At 42.5% G+C, this 18,856-nt stretch overlaps 2 protein-coding genes across 6 annotated transcripts; both read left to right on the plus strand.

Annotated features, from left to right (window-relative positions):
• The first annotated feature begins 266 nt into the window (after positions 1-266).
• znf384a (zinc finger protein 384 a) lies at positions 267-11,546 on the plus strand. Of its 5 annotated transcripts, none has more exons than XM_084563128.1 (12): positions 267-396; positions 2,266-2,333; positions 3,177-3,504; positions 3,773-3,895; positions 4,249-4,412; positions 4,502-4,578; positions 4,688-4,912; positions 6,196-6,363; positions 6,825-6,903; positions 7,017-7,175; positions 8,348-8,728; positions 10,056-11,546. In XM_084563128.1, exons 2-12 carry the CDS (start codon positions 2,271-2,273, stop codon positions 10,104-10,106), a joined length of 1,818 nt encoding a protein of 605 aa, XP_084419254.1. In that variant the 5' UTR covers positions 267-396; positions 2,266-2,270; the 3' UTR covers positions 10,107-11,546. The 5 variants fall into 5 exon arrangements, with proteins under 5 accessions (XP_084419254.1, XP_084419257.1, XP_084419256.1 ...); XM_084563129.1 differs by lacking the exon at positions 267-396 and adding an exon at positions 636-767; XM_084563131.1 differs by lacking the exon at positions 6,196-6,363.
• A 1,026-nt stretch (positions 11,547-12,572) lies between these two features.
• On the plus strand, positions 12,573-18,392 carry kifc1 (kinesin family member C1). The gene is made up of 17 exons (XM_084563429.1): positions 12,573-12,636; positions 13,632-13,718; positions 14,178-14,274; positions 14,450-14,503; positions 14,606-14,689; positions 14,992-15,184; positions 15,294-15,459; positions 15,609-15,776; positions 15,976-16,089; positions 16,183-16,269; positions 16,412-16,609; positions 16,769-16,933; positions 17,048-17,186; positions 17,289-17,428; positions 17,512-17,585; positions 17,711-17,786; positions 17,897-18,392. Exons 2-17 carry the CDS (start codon positions 13,635-13,637, stop codon positions 17,939-17,941), a joined length of 1,884 nt encoding a protein of 627 aa, XP_084419555.1. The 5' UTR covers positions 12,573-12,636; positions 13,632-13,634; the 3' UTR covers positions 17,942-18,392.
• The last annotated feature ends 464 nt before the right edge of the window (positions 18,393-18,856 follow it).

The raw sequence follows: 18,856 nt of genomic DNA on the forward strand, positions 1-18,856 counted from the left end.
GAATCTTGAATCTAAGACCCATGGTCCAGCCAGTTAAGCACCAACAATAAAAATATAAACAGCTGAGATAAAAAAAAGAAGTCAGTAAATATAAAAACCAAAAACTAAGGCATTGAAGTGAACGTGTTTTTATATTTTGCGTCAACTGTCATCTTCAGTCTGCTTAGATTGCTGCTTTTATTTTGAAAAGCATGACCGGAAACTCTGTTGTTTTAACGCTTTTCCGTTTTGACTCTACTGAGAGGAGCTGGAGGGAAAAAAAGGAAAAAAAAAAAACCGAAGAAGAAAAAAAAAACGGCACATCTGAGGGGTTTGAGGGGCGGATTTGGACAAAGTTTCCCAACTGTCCCGACCCGAGGAAGCTCCGGGGGGGTTGACGGGGAGTCAAGTTCACCGGTAATTAACACAGGAGTTATTAGTCGCTTCTTAATTAACTGTTATTTTTCAGTGTGTCTGAAAAGCACCGTCGTCCCAACCGCCGGAAGTCTGCATGAAGCTGCGTCTCCTACAGAGGCGAGCGGCGTCGACGTTTTTTTCCCTGTCTTAGTTTTTTTTTTTTTTTTTTTTTTTTTTTTTATTCGAGACTTTTTTTTTTTTCTCAGTTTTTTTTATTTTCTCTCAGCGAGATGAGCAGGGAGTGAGGAATGGAGGCGTAGGGAGCGGGGATGTTTGTGTTTACTTAGCAGCAGGCTAGTTAAGCACATGAATATACAGGCCTCCTTGTAGCTAGAGCGAGCCAGCGAACAAAAGGGAGAAAATTAATGGAGGCAAGTTAGCTAGCACCCCTTGTCTTGTTGCGTTCACCAGCTAACGTTAGCCATGTTTGTGTATAGCCCGGGCATGCCACAGCGCTCCTGGCACCATGTCGGGCACTGATTAACACATATTTATATGCTGGGGTGCATTGCAGGAAGTCCCTTTTATTTAAAAGATTTATGACTAATTCTTGTATTTATAAGATTTCATCAATCACTGCTAACGTTAGCCCGTAGCTAGCAGTGCCACAGTTTTTGGAGCCAGCTTGTGCCCCCTCGTCAAAAAATGGCTCTCAGAGCAGTGAAACGTTGACTTTTGTAATGCACTTGTAAACCTTCCCCTTGTATCTAATGCAGACTTGCGGGATATTTACAACCTGTGCTAAATTAATTTATTTGCCTTGGAAGCTTTTTGCATGATTTATTTATAGTCTGTGCAGCTGCAGAGGAGAGGGTTTTGTTTTTTTATGGAAAGCAAGGCAACACATTCCTAGAGTTGCGAATTGCAAGTGCTTTGCATGAGATATGCTTTAAGAGAGTTGTTTCAGGAGGGCTTAACAGATCTAATTTTAAGTGCAAGTGCAGCTTCACTAACATGTAATTACATGCATGCTTTTCTTGGTATGTGATCAGTATGACGGCATGGCATTCACAATCTTCACGTGCATTCAGAAAGTTAAGCCTCAAAAACTTGTTTTACTATTGGTCTGTAACAACAGCAAGGTTTGTGGAAAAATAAATTGTGAATGTGTGCCAGCGTAGAACAATGAAACTATAATACTTCCTTATTTGTGCAAGAGAAAGAGAGAGAGAGTGTTGGTGTTGGTGTTAGTGGGCAATCATCAAATGAAATGAAATGATAATAACATAGATAACTGGTCGTTGTCTTTTTTTTAAACAGTGAGCGCTATCTACAATAAACACGCACCATAAACAAGGACGCTATTTTTTGACACACTGTCAGCTTGCTGATAAAGCAACCCGCTCAGAAGATTGTGCAATACAAACTGTGTTAGATGCTGTTAAAGACGTGCATGGGCTGTGTCACAAGAGAGGAAAAGACTGATTGTCTTTAGTGTTTTTCCTCAACTCTTGCCTTTTCTTGTCCTCCTGTAGTTTTTTTTTTATATATTCATCCCTTCTGGGACTGAACATCTTTGCCTGATTCCTTCCAAATCCTCTTCTCTGTAACTTGGATCTGAATTATTGGAGAGAAAAAAAACAAAAACACATAACGGTATAAGATTCAAACAGCCAGATTTGTAAACCCATTTCACACTTTTGGGCTGGACTAAAAGACTATCATCATTAGCTGCAGTGTCGCTGCTGCTGCACATGTTCATTGTGTCGGCCAAAGGACAGGAGGAGAGGATACGTGGAAAGGAAACGGCTAAGATGACTGAAATGCAGCCGTGCATGGTCTCATTTCACATGACAGTTAAAAAAAAAAAAAAAAAAAAGAGCAGGAGGAGGACAGGTGTTTTCTAAGTGTGTTGCTTTTTAATTACAGAAATAATGGACGATTCCCATTTCAACTCATCATACTTTTGGTCTCCCGTCCCCACTGTACAAGGACAGGTAGAGACAACCTTATTGTTGGAATTGTCTTGAAATACACATGGTGTAGTGGTATTTGCTGTGGCAAACGATACCCACAGGCTGCTTATGAAAAAAAAAAACTGTAATCTGACCCTGAACATGTTGTTTATAACCACCAAAACAATGTTCGCTTAGCTGGTTGAAGTTGGCTTAACATCACATGGAAGTTATTTGAGTATGATTTTTTTTTTTCTTGACGGGTTCGCTCGATCACTTGATCACTCCTGTCCCTCTCTTCTCTCATGTCTTCAATCCTCTTTGGTTCTTTTTTTCATTTACTTTTTGCATCTCACCGTGCTTTCGTTTTCTCTGTTCTCCCATTGGTTTGTTCTCTTTCTTCTCCCCACATCCGATGAACCCATCATTGACTCCTACCCTTAACTCTCCACTTCGTTATTCTTGTTTTATCACCATCACATCCCCACGTTAATATAAACCACTTGTTTGCTGCCACCACGTCCCTCTGTGTCTCGTTTTCTTCTTGCCTCTCATTCCTTACTACTCACTACCCACCCGTCTGCTTCTTCAACGTCTATCTTATGGTTTCCTTTCATCCTTTCTATATTCTCTCTCCTACATATTTCCTTTCCTTCCTCATACACCTGTCTCATTCCCTCTCTTGTTAATTATCATACCTTTCCTCCTCCTCAATGCATTTCATCCTTAACCTTCCTTCTCTGTTCTGACTTCCTCCGACCTTGCATCGTTTCACCTCCTCATCCTTAACCTGCCACCTTCTTGAAACATTTCACCCTCACCCTTCCCCTTCCCCTTTATTACACCATCCTTCCCTATTTCCTTCATCCTCTTGCCACCCTCTAGATCGAGAACGCCATGTTCCTGAACAAGGCAAAGGAGCAGCTAGGTCCAGACAAGACCAATGCACCCTCCTTCCCCCACTCGGCCGCGTCTTCCACCTCCTCTCCCCATTATCCCACGGCTGTGCTCGCCATCCCTGGATCGGTGGATGGAGGAGCTGGGGTCCGGGTGGTTCCCAAACAGGAAGGAGGCGGGGGTTCTGCGGGAGGAAGTGGCGGCGGCAACAGCAGCGGCGCATCGTTGAGTGCTATCGGGGGACACCTGCACCAGTCGCACACCTCCCAGAACGTCACCGTCGTGCCTGTGCCCTCCACGGGCATCATGACTGCAGGTGAGGGAGTAGCTCTGTCCCCTTTCCTGCATGTTGTCTTATTTATTTGCCGGTGTATTATATATTAGCAGCACTTTGAAGGTACAAAATGTTAAAGGACATTCTTCCAAATCATTTGTAAATATTATATCAAGTTCTGTGGCTTTAAATGCTGGCACTGCTGGAAATACTTTCTGTTTTTCTGTCACTGCACCAGTTGTTAGTTGCAATAAAATCCTAACATGCCACGCTCTGGACAGGCAGATCTCAGTTTTTCTTTTTCTCCTAGCCGGGTTAGTCATCACCACACCTCAAGGCACGCTGGTCCCCTCTGCCTCCACACAGTCGTTCGTAGCTGGACACCCCTCTGCCACCACCATGATAGTGTCTGCAGTGCACCCCTCAAACACAGGTAATGCACAGGTGTACGTCATCATCACCTCGGCGTTCATTGTGCCGGATGATGATAAAAGTATTGTATTTTTCTAAATGTATTTTGCAGGGGCATGTGTTAGCTTTTATTCAACACTGCAACCCACACAATATATTGGAACTAAAAGAGATTAGTTTGATGTCATTTGTTTCGTCTGGGTTTTGAAAATATGCACGCAGACAGACACGTGTGTGTATATATCTTATGTAACGTTTGGTGTAGCTGCTGATGAGAGCAGCACACACCTGCGCATCAACTCGCGTAGAAGATGTGCCAGCTTCTGTGTCTGCCTTGACTCAACCTTCTCCTTCTTCCTTTTCTTCTGCTCCCAGATAAGAAGGACAACATCTCTGGGCCTCCTGCAGTTGTCATGCCGACACCATCAAAGCGAGGCAGGAAGAGCAAACAGATGATGGGCAGAGTGACTGGAGTGGGCGGGGTCCTGCCTCCGGGAAGCGACGCATTAATATTGGCGCACCTTGCCGCTGGTGGACAGGTGATGGTCTCTTCTATTTTTATGTTTTATTTTTATCCTTTTTTAGACTGTTACTGATGTCTTATACATAATTTGTTATTGTTTTACAGCACCACACGTCTGACCCGTATGACCTATCAAATGACGAAGATGATCACAACAACAAAGATGGCCCCAAATCTTACAGGTAGTGCAAAAATGTTTGGCAATATTTTTCGTTCCGACAATCAAATCGACTGCTTTGTTTGCCAAAAAGATTTTCCTCTCTCTCTCTCTCTCACTCCTCGCCTGCCAAGGTGTCGGATGTGTGCCGTGACGTTCTTCAGCAAGTCAGACATGCAGATCCACGCCAAGTCCCACACCGAGGCCAAGCCCCACAAGTGCCCCCACTGCTCCAAGTCGTTTGCCAACTCCAGCTACCTTTCCCAGCACATCCGCATTCACAGCGGGGCCAAGCCCTACACCTGCACCTACTGCCAGAAAACATTCAGGCAGCTCAGTCACCTACAGCAGCACACACGGTACTGGGCTGACTGGTTTGTGAGTCTTTGAGTGCGTGTTGGCTTGCTTGTGCGCTGTGATTTCTGCCCTTAAAGCGCGTGTGTGTGTGTGTGTGTGTGTGTGTGTGGGCCTCTGTGTGTTGGTGGATAAAGGGAGGAAGGGATGTTGAGCTGGGAATCTGCCTGGGTCCTCTGGGAGAGTGTTGACAGTGTAAAGCTCTTTTCTCACAGTCAAAGCGTCACGTTTGAAGGTGCAACACTTGTGCCAAACTCAAATGAATAATTCTAAGCTTTTTATTTAAGCTCATGTCTTCCTTTGTGAAGATTATCTTGTTAACTGGCTAATCAGTAGGAATGGAAGACACTTTTATGTGATTAAAGCTTCTCCAAAGTCATGAAAGTGGTGGATGCATGCAGCATTGTTCTGCAGAGAAGGTTTATTTGTTATGTTAATTAAACCGAGCCACTTGTAATGATAAAACCCCCTTTCAGTTCTATTTCATGTCAAACAAAAACGCTGTGAAAATAGAGTTTTGGCTATGATCACATGGATGCACTGATTATATTTACAAAGCTGGAAAGCCAGTCTCTTAATTATATGCATACTAACTGTTTTATAATAATTTATTCCTTAAATATCACCCTCTCCTTATTGTCTTTGCACTTAGCCTTTCTGCCTGTGTTAGTCTCCATTTCCACTTTTCACTATGTCTGACAACACAAGTGATGAAAGCACCCCCCCCCCCCCCCCCCATTGCATGCTTTCACTCTTTCACACTTCTGTTAATGTTTTATTTTCATGTTCGACCTTGTCTTTCACCTCCTTCATCATACTTTCATTTCCATTATTGCCATGCCCTGAGTTCTTCTCTGCTGGTTACAGGCCATTAATTTTAAACAGGTAGATGAGCTTCACTGGCCTTTCACTCGTCTTAAATTTTACATCTGAGTTTGACTGCAGCAGATGTTCATAGACACACTCCACTTAAAGCAGGTTCACACCAAAATGGAGAGAGAGAGAGAGAGAAAGAGAGAGAGAAAGAGAAACGCGTGACTGTGCTTGCTGTATGTTTTGTTCTGTGTTTTCACAACTCAGACACAGCACAAAGAGCACACTGTCGAACTTACTGATCTGTGATCAGCACCATTGATCCCAGATCCTTTTTAACTTCAGCGCATGATTTGGTCTTCGGTTCATCGTGAGGTTTGGTCATGCTATAGCTTAAAAATCTCTCGCTGTTTCTCTTTCTCTGTTTCTCTTTCTCCACCCCCCTCAACCCTCCAATCCCGGTTTCCCGTGTTAGAAACCACACTGAGGCCAAGCCCCACAAGTGTCCCCACTGCTCCAAGTCGTTTGCCAACTCCAGCTACCTGTCCCAGCACATCCGCATCCACACCGGGGCCAAGCCCTACACCTGCTCCTACTGCCAGAAAACATTCAGGCAGCTCAGTCACCTACAGCAGCACACACGGTACTGGGCTGGGGCTGGGCTGGGGCTGGGCTGGGCTGGGCTGGGCTGGCGGGTTTTGAATAACCAAGTTTGTTTTCATGTGTGCATGCATGGGAGCAGGTGTGTGGAGAATTATGTCTCTGGGTTTTTGTGTGTTATTACTGTCTTTCAAGTTTAATACATTTTAGTCTTTTAAATCAGAAGGGCAAAGCTGAGACTTCATATACAGACAGGCTTTAAACTATCTTTGAGCTTCACCTTGACACCAGGTTTAGCTACAGCCAAGCTCTGGCTTATGGTAACTACCTACCTTTGTATGTACCTTTTGCTGACACATTTTCTGTGTTCAATAGTTTACAAATAAGGTCATTAAAGCTCATTAAACCATGTGCAAAAGCAAATTGCTTCTTGTGGAAATGAGAGAAGTGGAAGGTCTTTAATTAGTGAAGTGTAATTAGTTGTACCTAACTGTGATTTTTCAGGATTCACACAGGTGACCGACCATACAAGTGTAGCCATCCTGGTTGTGACAAAGCGTTCACTCAGTTATCCAACCTACAGGTAAATCCCTTCAAATGTTTGTCCCTTGCTACTTCCTGAAGACACGCCCCAGTGTCTATCAAGTGTAATCAAGTATTTTTTATCAACTATGCTGAATATCTTTATTCCCACAGTCTCACCGTCGGCAGCACAACAAAGATAAGCCGTACAAGTGCCACAACTGCAACCGTGGTTACACAGACGCTGCCAGCCTGGAGGTGCACCTGTCTACACACACCGTCAAACATGCCAAGCTGTTCTCCTGCGGCCTCTGTAACCGGTCCTATACCTCGGTAGGCTCTCACGCATCAGACGGTGAACACTTATATTTACAAAACGGGCTTAGATACATAAGGAGAGAGTTGCTCCGCTCTACATCTTACACTCTTTGAGGTCATAACTCATCAATAAATGTCATTTCCTTAATCTCAAATGCATTATGCTTTTGGAGTTCATCCTATTTGTCACGGTAACTTTAGTCAGTCATACCCTGATGTGATTTTCCAACACAAATACCGTATTTTCCGCACTATAAGGCGCACTTAAAAGCCTTTAATTTTCTCAAAAAACGACAGTGCGCCTTATAATCCGGAGTGCCTTATATATGGATTCATTCTGGTTGTGCTTACTGACCTCGAAGCGATTTTGTGTCGTACACGGCGCTCACGGCGCTCAAAGCCGCACCGCTTGCAGCATTACGGCTACCGTAGTCAGGAGAATCACGGAGCAATGCTCAGCAATGCAGGACGAAGGCAGAAGCATTAAACGAGGTGACAATCATTATAAATCGGGTCATGTCGAGAGCTGTAGTTACACGAAGGGAGTTTTGGTCGGTTCTGTACGCGCCAGCATGCGGGACTTGTAGTTCGTTTAATTACGTATTTTCCATAGCGTTTTCCTTAACTATCTGGCGACAAACTGTGACATTCTTGACATGTAAAATCATTTTTTATTCTGAAAAACAACATATGTATAATCCAAGGCACAAGTCGATCGGGACCAGAAAATAATTTATCTTTCGCCATAGACTGCCGTTCATATTTTTTCAAAAGATAGGTCCCATAACCCGGAAGTAGAGGGGGCGGGACTTCGGCTCTCTTAATGCGCCTTATAGTCCGGTGCGCCTTATATATGACCATTCATTGACAGAGCGCCTTATAATCCAGTGCGCCCTATAGTGCGGAAAATACGGTAGGTTCATAGATTCAGAAATGAATCACATAAAATGATGATGAGATATATTTAACACATTTATATAAGGAGTATGTTTCAAGTACTAGTAAGGAAAATGAATTATTTAAAAAAAAAAAAAAAAAAAAAATGTGACGCAAGGGAAACTATTGGAATACTTATCTGCATGAAAGTAAACCCTGACAGTTTTATTCCACAGACCGTAATCAGATCCGGTCCTTCTGTTTTACCTCTGTTAGCATCACGTGTGTTACTTCTCTCTCTCCATCTTTAGGAGACATATCTAATGAAACACATGAGGAAGCACAACCCCGACCCGTTAACAGTGGCAGCAACAGTCGCTGCTCAACAGGCCCAGGGCCTCACACCGGGCAGGGGCCGAGGCCGTGGTCGAGGGAGAGGAGGTGCGGGCAGAGGAAACCAGCTCCAGAGCCAGACTAACCCTAACAACCCCAACCAGAACCCTAACCCCGGACCCCCAGGCAGCTACCAGCCAACCCAGCAACCCACAGAAGTTGTGGTTCCTTGTCCGTTTGACCTGCACCAGTACAAGACAGTGGCAGCCAACGAGATCCAGTACAAACCGGTCACTGTGGCGGACCTGCCAGTGACCCACAAAGACCTCTGCCTCACCGTCTCCACGTCAGCCATACAGGTGGAGCACATGAACTCATAGGCTGCGTCTTCCCGTTCTGCTTGAGGGGTTATTAAGTGTGTCTGCAGTGAAAAAAAAAAAAAGGTCCACATGAACAAGTAATGTAACTGTACTCAGCATTTCTGTCGTCTTAAGAGAAAAAGTCTAATATGATGAACATTTCTATTGGCATTGACAGTTTTATGGACAAGAGTGGAATCGGTTTAGATTCAATGAGTTGATGAGTTAATGCCATACAATCAAAGACAGAAGACAACCTCAGTTCAGTCGGTTAAGAAGCTTTAATGCTGAGTACAACATTAAATTACTTGTTAGAACACAGATACTTTACAACGTCCGTCTCCATTCCTTGCCGTGTACCTCTCAGTGGAAATGCTGGTCTAGGACACTGATGTAAGTCGTTCATTCTTCCTCCTGGGCCCACATTTCTCCACTTAATGACAAAACGTCCAAAATCTAAACAGAGATCAGGTTTGGTTTTTATCTCATCATTAAATCCAAATGTGAATCTCACAAAAGGTCCCATATTATAGCCCTTTTTGTTTTATGTCTGTGCCTCTGCCACCTTCTGTGTCTACTCTGTTCAGTGAGCGGCATTGATGAGCAAAACATTAGGTTTGACAAAGATGTAAATGAGCATGTGTGAGAAGATTTAAGAACAACATTATGTTGCTTCTAACTTTCTCTCTCATTGATCATTTTACATGTAAATCACAGCACAGCCGTTGTCTTTAACGGACAGGCGTGGTGATTTTTGTCAAACCAAACCAAGTAGCAGTTACAAAAAACAGGAATTACTGCAGTCACTGTTTCATAATCTTTCCATTGTCTGACAACAGAAACAGAAACATTTCGATAACAACAGCTTTATTGGTAGTTTGTTGGTTTTGTGCTGTGTTTTCACAGCATTTATTTGTCTGTTAGCTTGCTAGCGTAACATCACAATAACTTTAACTGAGTTTATTTAGCACCCAGTCAGGCATGCTAATCTTACTCTTAATAATATGGGACCATTAATACACTGCTCCTAAACCAGCACTCCTCTGAGGGTCAGCTGAGAATGAAGATGTAAAGTATCTGTAAATTAAATATTACACTATTCTCTGCACATGTACGGTCCACAGACTAGTGTAACTTTTGAAGAAAAGAGAAAAAACATTCAGATCACATTAATCTGAACCTTTTTTTTATTAAGTTCAAGCCAAAACAAGGGGGAGAACGAAGACAAGGAGTCAATGATGAAAGATTGTAGAGATTCTTAATTGCAGCTCAATGTGCAGTGATCTTGATCGGAAAACTGAGGAAGGACTAACTAAATGTGTTTCAGTGGCATTTAAACGGCATCGTCGGGGTGCCGTGGACAGATCAACCAGACTGAATTGGAGCCTGAGAAAAGGTCACAAAGGAAGACGAGCAGCAGGACGAAATGATGTGGTGTGTCGGGGTACCTGGCTAAAGCCTGCAGCTGAATCTCAACGTGTTCATTTCACCGATCATGATGTCCTTATTTACACCGACCTCCCCTCAGAGGAGCAACGAGTCGAGGAACCGTCTCTTTGTGAGAACCCAAAATGTTGAACAAAAGAGACGGAGTGGTTCAAGAATGCACTAAATGTGAGGAATCTGCAGCAGAGCGACTTGGAAAACACGAGAGAGAGAGAGGAAAAAAAAGGGTTTGAGGGGTGGGAGGGGTCATAAAGAAAGCACTTGATGAAGCTCGTACTTCACGCCTATGTTCGTCATCGTTTGTCTTTTTTTTTTTTATATATATCATGTATGTATTTTTCTACCAACAGAGGAACGTGTGAACAAACCGAGAGAAAGCAAAGTGAGTGCATGAATGTGATGGGAACAGAGAGAGAAGCCCTAACGGGGCGTCTTGTCCCAATTTTTTTTGTTACTATCAAAGAAAAACAGTTTACTATCCTGCACGGAGTAAAGACAGCCCATCTGGTCAGGGTGGTTGTTGGGGAAAATAATGATTGTGTGATAAAAAATGACTGACAGGTACTGTTATCAATCTTTTTTTAAAGAACTTTTCATACATATTATTACTACTTTCATTATTACTGTGTTGCAAATGTTATCCACATTATTATCAATCCGAGGCATTATGGTATTGCAGTATGCTGTACATATAATAGATAGAAGAGACTTGTTCGTCTGTAAAAGGGAAGTATGTCCTGTGTAAAGCATATATGAAAACTAAAGGAAGTCAGATTAACAAGTACCAAATCATTGGCCGTGTCCCAAGTCACCTCTAGTGTGGATGGTCTGAGTCAAATAAATGATGGCTTCTGGGGTTTAAAATAAATGTTAAAATTATTTTGTTTGACAACATAATATGTCCTTCACCACAACCACCATTTGTACTAATCTGGGACTTTTATTTGGCCTTTTAACGAAACTATTCAGCTTTAACTCGGCTGCTTTTAAATAGTTGGGACTTTTACGGTGCTGTGGTGCAAAAGCCCAATTATTTTTAACATTATTTCCCCACACTTATTCAAATGATCTGAGAATTCTTGATCAAGCTGTGACAATGGTGACCTGGGACACCGCGCAGGCCATCTCGCCCAATCAAAATGATCAGTCGGCTTGCGTCGACTGTCTCCATGTATACTCCTCCCTCTATTTCATTGTGTCTTTTTTATGGAAAATAACTCATTCTCAATATTGTTGTTAATGTTATTACCAATGCTCCTGATAATACGGTTATTAACTGCCCTCTTATGCTACACTCTTGCATACTGTATGCACAGTTACACCTCTTGCTCATCTGAACAGACTGTTTCTTCCCTTAAGGAGAATAAAGTTCAAAATCTGTTTATGATGAAAAATGGTTTGACTTGTTTTTATTTAAAACTGACACACAAGATGATTAGGTTTTTTTTTTTTGCACAGTGTGCTCTTTCATAACTAAACAAATGAACAAGATTTGATTTATAGCTGATGGATTTTGTGTGGTTGCTGCAAAATGCGGTCGTCTCATGGGATTGGGAATTTCAGCAGTCGCTGGGTCAAGTGGAATATGTTTCTTCCGCGTTAATCAAACTGTTTGCAAAGCATTTAACAATGCATATAAAAGATGCAAATATTGACAAGGGAGTGTCAGCAATAAATCCACCAGTGAGTGTTACTGTTTGGACAAGCATTAAAAGCAGGGGAGAAATAATACGGTACGTGTATCTCAGCAGAAACATTGGGTCTTGTGGTGTGAAACATTTTAGCAACAACAAAAAAAGATAGAAAAGGAAAATCACAGTGTTTTAGATCATAATGTGGAAGTTTGAATGTGCAAAAAGATGGCTTGTGTCACTGCTGACCAGCCTATCCCGTTTAACAACTATTGAATTTGTTATTAATTTTGAAATAATGTGGTTTATAAAGCAAATGAACTCATTCGATATCTATAAATATCTTAAAAATAAAAATCTTTATACTGTCTATGGGACAGACCTGTTCTAGGTTATATTTTATTGCGGTTAAGAAGTAAATAAATAGCTAGAGTTTTTTTTAAAAGGCCAAATATTTAGCAAAATATATTATTTCAAATAAGATATATTTTAAAAACATGCTTAGTAAGATTATGAGAAAAAATATATAACCGAAAAATAATGTTTTTAAATTAATCGCGTAACTTCCGTACACCGTAAAACTATAATGATATGTTTCCTCACCTATTGCATTTAGGGCGGAGACAACAGTGTAAACATTGTATATGCCGCCCAAGCGGTACACTCAGTAAGACAAAACAAGCAACCATACATGTAGAGGCGGGGCTGACACTGGCTCAGCCAATCACGGCGGTCCGTCCGAAGCGCCCACCAAAACAGTTCGATTTCAAATTCAAACGGTCGGAGACGGTGGATCGGAGAGACGCACCATTATACTTGTCTTGTTAGAAGGTAATTGTTTTCATAAATTTAAAGCTTATATATATTTTTTTCATCTTAGAATATAAACGGGTTACCGTTCTGCTCGATGCGTAGAATTACAGTTTACCTTTATTCTTAAGCTAACGGTCGTTAACATTAGTGTTCGTGTAGCTAACGAGACTCAAGTCGAAGCTAATCCAAATATAACACATTCATTTATGAGTTAAGTCGGTAGATGCTAAGAATATATTAGGTTTGTGTTTCAAAAGTCGGAATACAACTCTTGTAACGCATCCTGTTAGCTGTTAATAAATGATTTAGCACTTAGCTGACCTGATCATTATCAACATTCAAACGATGACGAGCTAAACTAGCTTAACATAGTCGAGACACATTCCAGCTTCTTGTCACTGTTTGTGGTTTTAATTTGTTCCGGTCAGTCAGGTCAGGTCAGGTTAGGTAGGTATGGCTGAAGATGTTTCCAACCGAAATGCACTTCCTTGGGTGAAACACTAGGAGACGTAGTCCGTGTGTTTAAGATGAAAGGGGAAATCAAAGTCGTTTATAATATACACTGGCCTGCCAGTTCATTAAGTACATTATTGAAAACTAATGCATTCTAGCATAAGAAGGCTATGATATTCAGCATTGGTTTAAAATAAGAGACAGAGAGCTGTTGATTCAACTGTGTGTTTACTGTTGTTTGTAGTAATCCTGGATTGTTTTGTGTTGTACTGACTCATGTTCCTGTTTTGACAAATCTCATTTTAGTCTAAGCTAAGCTAAATAAAACTTTAACTACATCCTCCATACTGATCATCCAGGTGAATTACCACCTTTCTGATGCTGTTTCAACATAAACTGAAGATTATAACAGTTATGAAGGAGGCCATCACTGTTATACTGTCATGCATTTGTTTTCAGTAGTGTTCAACCACACAGATTGGGATCTGTGATCTGTGTTTAGATTCGAGATGTTTATATTTCTTATGTTTATGTTTTTTTTACCCCTTTATCCTCGACAGAGTATGTCCCGCTTGCCAGTTATGTCAAGCAAAAGGGTTCTCACAAGCAGCAGCTCGGAGAACACCCAAGACCATGCACCTGCTCAGGTTTGTGTTCTAAACCTCACATTTCATCGACTTTGTTGGTTTGTTCTGCTGCTCAAGTTACTATATAAGTAGCACTGTTAACTACACAGTTATCCAGCTCATAAATTACAGTTGGCCAGATACTTTTCCAGTTAATATAGAAACAAGCTTCAACGGCACAAAGCTGATGTCTTTTTTTAATTTACTACACAGTTGTGAGACAATATCCATAAACATGTTCATTGTGACTGTGTTTAAAAGGTTAAAGTATAGTATTTGGTTGTGTTCTGTTGTCAGACATTCACACTGTGGGATCTTCCTCTAATAATTCAAAAGCCAATAATGGTACTAATCCATAGAGCCCATATAATAGATGTGGTCTGTGTCCTGTGTCCCATCATGAATGTCAAGTTGAAAAAGCAATCACCTGAAAAGCTAAATCACTGATTTTGCCTCATGCTGGTGTTTTTGTGTTTGCAGAAACGGATGCGTAAGGACCCAGAGCCCCACAAACCGCAGGCGGCGGCTACCATCATCTGTGGCAAGCGGCCTGTTGCATCAACCAGGGCACCTCTTTGTAAGTTCAAACTGGAGATTTAGAATCTGCGTTTATCTCCTAAGCTATAAACTTGACAGAACTTGTCATGCAGACACCTTTTTTCCCCAAGCCGTTGTATTGTTCCTCTATTCTGTTATCTTTCATTGTTTAACAAAACACAAACCCCTCTTTTTGACCTCTGTCCCTCATACAGCTAGATCAGTCAGAGGTGCAGGAGCTGCCACGGTGGCTGTTGGTCCTTCCAGAGGTAAGATGAACTTCCTGCTGGGTGAAGGGTTGGATCTAGATGTGACGTGAGCGTTTAAGATTTATATTTTTGTTTTCTTCATCTTATTTCTTGTTTCATCAGGTGTCTTGAAGCAATCTATAGCTTCTACTACAGTAAGAGGAGGCAACGTCAAGCAACCTGTTGGATCTACGGCCACAAAGACGGGTGAGAAGTCTATTCTGCGTGGTTCTTCTTAGATACCAGGCTCACAAGAAAGGTTGTGAACAAGCCTGTAAAGCTCAGTGATTGTAGATCTCATTAATTTTATATTGAATCGGTCAGTTTTTTACATTTTTAGAAACTGTTTGGCTTGACTTGTAATTCAGCTATCATTCATTTCATTATTTATCAGTGCTTTTGTGTTAAAACACGTGTCAAGACATCTCCCTTGAAACAGACCTATATAGATTAGTTATTGTAATGGCCTGAAATGAAAGTGGAGAAGAGGCTGACGGTCTTGTTTCCAGGTGGGGCGCCCAGACGGCATGCGTGGGACCTGAAGGGCAAGGTCAGCGACATGGAGGACAAGGTCCGTAACTACCAGACCAAGTTCAAATCCGCTAACCAAGAAAATGAGCTCCTGAAAGGCTCGGTGGCCCAGACCCAAGTTAAAGTGGTGGATATGGAAAAGCAACTGGAGAGACAGAGGAGCCAGCTGAGGTTCAGAGAAAACTTCTTTTTGAGAATCAGTTAAATACTGAACCGTGCTGTCGTTTTATATATTACCCACATGTCTGGAGTTCATTCAGTGTGTTTCTATGATCTCTAGTGAGTATGAGGAGGAGCTGAAGACATTGTCAGAAGTTCGGGACGAGTTGGAGAAAGTCTCCACTGATAAGAACTTTCTTCAGAAGGAGCTCTCCAATTTAGAGGGCAAGTACAAGGTCATGGAGACTCTGAGAGACAGCCAGGAGACTGAGCTTCAGACTCTGAAGGTAAAAACACCAGCTGGTACTTGTTTTTGTTTCTTGTTGATAGAGATTTATTCAATTACCGGGGTTTTGACAACAAAGAAGATGCCTGTGTGTTTCCTGAAGACAGAACTTTTAACGGTGGGGTTCTTTGGTCCTTGTTTTCTCTCCAGATGAAGCTGTCCGTGCAAGAGGCAACGCTGGCTCGTCTGCAGACAAGCCTCAGAGACGCAGAGGAAGAGGTCCGCTCTCTCAAAGACACTGTGGCCCAGCAGAAGGACGAGCTTCACGCTGGTGAGATGGAGCGCAGACGGCTCCACAACACCATCCAGGAGCTCAAGGCAAGTTAGCGTTTATTGTGACTGATCGACACAGCTCAGTGATGGCTCCCTCCAAGGCCCCTCAGCTGATCTACAGGCTGGGTTAACAAGCTGCTGTTTTTCTATTTCTGTGCTAACTCTAGGGGATGGAAGTGTTGCTTCTGTCTCTGACTTTGCTTCAGCTAATGAGACTAATTAGTCTGTGACTGTTCTCACGCAGGGCAACATCAGGGTCTTCTGCAGAGTTCGCCCACTGCCTAGCGGAGGCCTCAGCGGACACATTCAGCTCCCCTCAGCTGACGACAAAACAATTACGCTGGCCAAAACAGAAGAGGTGAGAGCCCTGTTAGCACAGACGCAGTTTAGTTGCTAAGGAAACTGCTGTGCACTTATCACCAACTTAAACATTGAATTCTGTGTCTTTCAGTCTCACACGGGCAAAACTGCGGACACCCAGAAGAATTACAATTTCAGTTTTGATCGTGTGTTTGGTCCTCAGGCTTCACAGCAAGAGGTGAATTATACAGCGTGCATCACAGTTTAATTATTTTGAATAATCATCCTGAATAAAAACCATCTCTGTGTTGTTTGTTCATTTTGTGATTGTCTGCTGCTGAGAGGAGGAGGTCGTGATGGTTCTGTCTCTTTGTCTTCAGGTCTTTGAAGAGATCTCTCTGCTGGTGCAGTCGGCACTGGACGGCTACAACGTCTGCTGCTTTGCCTATGGCCAGACAGGAAGCGGCAAGACATACACTATGGAGGGAGATACGTTTGACGATGCCAGGGGCGTCATCCCCCGGGCCGTGCAGCAGATCTTCAAAGCAGCAGAGAAACTGGAAGCACAAGGATGGGAGGTTAGTTTGTTTTATTGTCATGCACTTTACTGATGGTATAGTTGAGCTACTAAAGCTGAACTACTGCCTTTCACACAAACGTATGTCTCCCATATGTGGTTCTTTTTATCCGTGGAAGAGATATTCTGTGCGTTATAATCATTCTATGTTTTGTCTCAGTTCACCTTCACTGCAAGTTTTGTTGAAATTTACAACGAGACTCTGCGAGACCTCCTGTACACCGGCAAGGCCAGCAAGAGGCCCGAGCACGAGATCCGTAAATCGAGCAACAATGAGGTGACGATCACCAACCTCACCTACGAGAACGTCTCCAACGAGGATCAGGTACAGCGTCTCACGGGACTGTTCGGCAGCGAAACTTTTTACCTTAAAACTGGTGATCAAGGGCAAAAAATTAGGACTTTCATTAACATTTATTACTTTCCCTCCTCCTACCAGGTTCTGGGACTGATTGCTTTGGCTAATCAGAATCGCTCCACAGCCCAGACAGCCCAGAATGACCGCTCATCACGCTCCCATTCAGTCTTCCAGCTTGACATCCATGGAGTTAATGCTGGCAGAGATATCAAATGCAAATGTGATTATAATCCTACTGATTATGACGATATCAGGTTTCAGTTCTGTGAGCAATGGGGGAAAAAATAAACGGTTCTTATTCTCAACATTAATGTTTTCTTAGCCACTCTGTGCCTGGTGGACCTGGCAGGAAGTGAGCGCATGGTGAAGAGCCAGTCTCAGGGCGAGCGCTTCAAAGAGATGACGGCCATCAACGGCTCCCTGTCCAACTTGGGCATTGTCATCGCCGCGCTGGCCAACAAGGTCTGTAAGACGGAGACCCAGACAAGAAAACTGTGAAGCTGTATGTTATTCATGCTCTGACGTACGCCCACTCTGCCTTCCAGGAGAGCTACGTGCCGTACAGGAACTCCAAGCTGACCTACCTTCTGCAGGGCTGCTTGGGTGGAAACAGCAAAACGTGAGCTCTTCTTTATATTAGAGCTGATTATTAAGTTGGACAAGTTGAGACTCATTTATTTGAGAAGTGACGCATACTTTGGAGCTGATTTGTTTGTGTTTCTGATTTGTCTTTTGTCTCTCCAGCCTGATGTTTGTGAACGTCGCCCCAGAGTCAGACAGCTTTGGGGAAACCCTCAACTCCTTGAGGTTTGCCAGCAAGGTTCGTAGCATCTGTAACATAATGTGAAACTATCCAGGAAACTTGTCCAGGACAGATTTTATTTATTTATTAACATTTTATTTACATTTTTGTGTTTCTTTCTTTACCAGGTGAATGACTGCGTGATTGGGACTGCAAGCGCCAACAGGAAGTAGAAGAAATGTGTTTTGTTCGTTGTGTTTTTTTAATTCTTACCATTATTTTCATGATGGTAGTGTATCCGTTTCTTAAACCTTCAGGTGAAACTTTACACCATTTAGTCCAGACCCTTCTGCCGATCTGTAAGAACCAAAAACTGTTATATTCTCAGGTGACTCGTCACTAACCTTTAATTCGGGCTTTTAAAAAAATATCACATTTATATGTAAATAACATGGGTGTGTACATGTGCATATTAGATTTTTTTTTTTTAGTATTTTTTTCTTTCCTTTGATAAAATAATAATTCTCTGGTCGACACATTTAATCTCCATTTTACTAAAAGCTTTTAATCTAACTCTCAGTCGTAACGTCATGTTTTGTATAACTTTAATGGTGGCTGCAAATAAATTTATAATCCCTGCCAGTGTCTTGTTGTATCTGAACTCTCTGGTCTGACAGGCTGGAATAATAAAGACATTACATACACTATATTACCAAAAGTATTCGCTCACCTGCCTTTACTCATTCTATGAACTGAAGTGCCATCCCATTCCTAACTCATAGAATTCAATATGATGTCGGTCCACCTTTTGCAGATATTACAGCTTCAACTCTTCTGGGAAGACTGTCCACAAGGTTGAGGAGAGTGTTTATAGGAATTTTTGACCATTCTTCCAAAAGCGCATTGGTGAGGTCACACACTGATGTTGGTCGAGAAGGCCTGGCTCTCAGTCTCCGCTCTAATTCATCCCAAAGGTGTTCTATCGGGTTCAGGTCAGGACTCTGTGCAGGCCAGTCAAGTTCATCCACACCAGACTCTGTCATCCACGTCTTTATGGACCTTGCTTTGTGCACTGGTGCACAGTCATGTTGGAAGAGGAAGGGGCCCGCTCCAAACTGTTCCCACAAGGTTGGGAGCATGGAATTGTC

This window comes from Chelon labrosus, assembly GCF_963514085.1.
Source record: "Chelon labrosus genome assembly, chromosome: 16".
In the NCBI taxonomy this organism is placed as follows: domain Eukaryota; kingdom Metazoa; phylum Chordata; class Actinopteri; order Mugiliformes; family Mugilidae; genus Chelon; species Chelon labrosus.